Source organism: Mastomys coucha, unplaced genomic scaffold, assembly GCF_008632895.1.
Source record: "Mastomys coucha isolate ucsf_1 unplaced genomic scaffold, UCSF_Mcou_1 pScaffold5, whole genome shotgun sequence".
In the NCBI taxonomy this organism is placed as follows: Eukaryota; Metazoa; Chordata; class Mammalia; order Rodentia; family Muridae; genus Mastomys; species Mastomys coucha.
In genome coordinates, this window is record NW_022196911.1 from 102,301,117 (window position 1) to 102,303,833 (window position 2,717).

Below are 2,717 nucleotides of genomic sequence, written 5' to 3' on the forward strand. Positions count from 1 at the left end.
TATGTGTGTGTGTGTGTATGTGTGTGTATGTATGTGTGTGTGTGTGTGTGTGTGTGTGTGTGTGTCTTAATATGTGTGTGCCTTTAGGAGATTGGTTGGAAAAAAATCTATTCTGAAGGTTCTTTGTTATTGCATTTAAGTATAAGCTAGAAAAATACTTTAATTATGTAGATACCTCTTACCTCTGCTTTAGAACCAGGAGCTGGGAGTTTGTTTTTCTGGCACCAGCTGTGCACTAACCATGTTTTTAGTTTGGATATGTCTCCTCACCTTTCTTGGTCTGCAGTGTTCATTGTGAAATGAGGTAATGCTTGTCTGTGTAAACTGTGAATTATAGAGTATAAACAGAAGCATTAAGGTCCCACCCAAACTCTACTGGAAACCTATGCAGGGCAATACCACATCAAGTGCCAAGCACTAATTTTGATGGGCCAAGAAAGTGCCAAGAAGAGAAACAGTGCCTCTGCTTTGCTCTATTGGCAGAGCTCTAAGGAAGCCAGCCAAACATTTTCTTCATCTTAGAAGCTTGCCTTTCAAACTAAGGGAGAATGGTACCCTATAACCCTTCCTCCACTACATGGAGAAACAAAGACTCCTCCATATTTTGACAAAAAACAGTACATGCTAGCTCTACCTGGTCAGCTGGCTGGGATTTGGGTCAAACTATTGTTTCATTGTGTGGCTTGCCTTACAGATGCTAGATCCCCTGAGCAGTGCCGAAAATTCCTTGTCAGGAAGCTGCCAATCCTTGGACAGATCAGCAGACAGGTATGGAGCTGTGGTGGTTTGGGTTAGTAAGTAGGCATTTTTGGAATGGTTTTAAGAGTAGAATTGAGCTGAGCAGTGTGGCTCACGCCTTTAATCCCAGCACTTGGGAGGCAGAGGTAGGCAGATTTCTGAGTTCGAGGACAGCCTGGTCTACAGAGTGAGTTCCAGAACAGCCAGGACACAAAGAAACCCTGTCTCAAAAAAAAAAAAAAGAGTAGAATTTGGCTAGTTTGTGTCTCTGATACAGCCACAGGCCCAGGGTTAAAACAGTGTGCTTCTAGAGAACCCTCCATTTCCCAACATTCTGAGGATGTTTAAGTACACAGTAAAATAAACTTAATAGTTTAGAAGAACAGCTCACTTATTGTTGGCTGTGTTGTTCCCGGTGCTTTATGTGGTTTGACTTTACACATACTATATTCTGCCTACTTTTTAACCTCATTACTGTGATCTGGATTGAGATCAATGGCTTGTTGAAATTTAAAAGAAAAACAGGATTCTCATACATAGGTTGGTCTGTCCTTTGTCTTTTTCTTCCTTTAAATATTCCTGATTGGATGAGAAGCTAGATAATTAGAAAACAGAACTTTTATCTCTTGATGTAAAATACTTTAACACTGGTATAAGTCAGTGCTATGCTTTATATAGCCAAATGTCTGTATGGCTCACCTAGTAGTATCAAGGGTTTGTTTTGTTATTTTGCTTTGTTGAGACAAGTTCTCTCTAGATAGTTGGTCTAGAACTCACAGTCTTCATACATCAGTTTCCTATGTGACATAGCCTGGCTTGAAAGGGTCTTTGGAGCAGGCCGTCGCCTGTTTATGCTAAGAGCCTGTTGACTGGGGATTGGGAAATAGGTCTGGGGCTAGGAAACAGGACAGCTTCCTTCTTAATTATGTGATCAGTTGTCCATGAAGGTGTCCTCTAGATGTCACAGAATATATCCATAGTTATTAGTCTGTTAATTTCTTTGGGGCTTGCTCTTCAATTACGGAACAAAAAGGCACAAGTAAACATGGCAAGAGGTGCTACCACTAGGCAGGGTCTCAGCCAGGACAAGGACTGATTTAGGTTGAGCTGTCCTAAACTTTGGAATGTCAAAGGGGGATGGTAGTCTGGTTGTTTGAAAGTAGAGGGCAACCCCGAAACTCTCTGGACAACTTCTGACCTGTGACCCTCAGAAGATACTTGGAGGACTTGGAAGATGGCTTGGTTATAAAGTGCTTGATGTACAAGCATGTGAACCTGAATTCAGTCTACCAGATGTCAAGTGAGACAGCTGGGTTCCGAACTACACATGTGTAACCATTGCTGGGGAGGTGGAAACAGGAGGATAACCGAGGCTCATTAGCCAGCCAGTCCAGCTGAATCTGAAAGTTCAGAGAAACTCTGCCTCTAAAAATAAGAAAGAGAACAATTGGGAAAGATACCAGATGTCAATCTCTGGCCTTTACGTGTATATCCATATCTGCATAGTGCAAGGTACTTGCATGTCAAAGGTCCATTCAGGCTTAACTGGATCTTGGAAAGATAGCTTAATTTACCCACTTTCCTCTTGGTTCTTGGTTTCTCCATCTATAAAATGAGATGGTAGTCTAAAGGGAGGATGTCTGATATAGAAACAGACCAGAGTAGAATACCAGGTCTTAAGATTAACTCTTGCTTCCTGGCTGTCTTTGAGCATATAGAGAGAGGTGTTATATTTAACTTACAGGTTATCAACTAGTAATAACACAGCAGCTGCTCAATAATTGGTACCTGTTTTATTATTTGTCCTAACTTACAGAGGTATGAGGGTTAAATGAGGAAACATTCACTCTGTAAACTAAGGAAGCATTCTTTGCCAGGCAGAGGGGCCGCACAGCTTTTTCTTTTCTTTTCTTTTTTCTTTCTTTTTTCTTCTTTCTTTCTTTCTTTCTTTTTTCTTTTCTTTTTCTTTTTTTTTTTTT

The 2,717-nt window shown here is 40.9% G+C and overlaps 1 protein-coding gene across 3 annotated transcripts in view; it reads left to right on the plus strand.

The window, feature by feature from the left end:
• Map3k3 (mitogen-activated protein kinase kinase kinase 3) overlaps positions 1 to 2,717 on the plus strand; it is a 71,022-nt gene that overhangs the window by 59,198 nt on the left and 9,107 nt on the right. For all 3 annotated transcript variants that reach the window (XM_031350603.1, XM_031350605.1, XM_031350604.1), the window contains one exon: positions 695 to 768. In XM_031350603.1, coding sequence (XP_031206463.1) covers positions 695 to 768 — 74 coding nt within the window. The remainder of the gene's footprint in view (positions 1 to 694; positions 769 to 2,717) is intronic.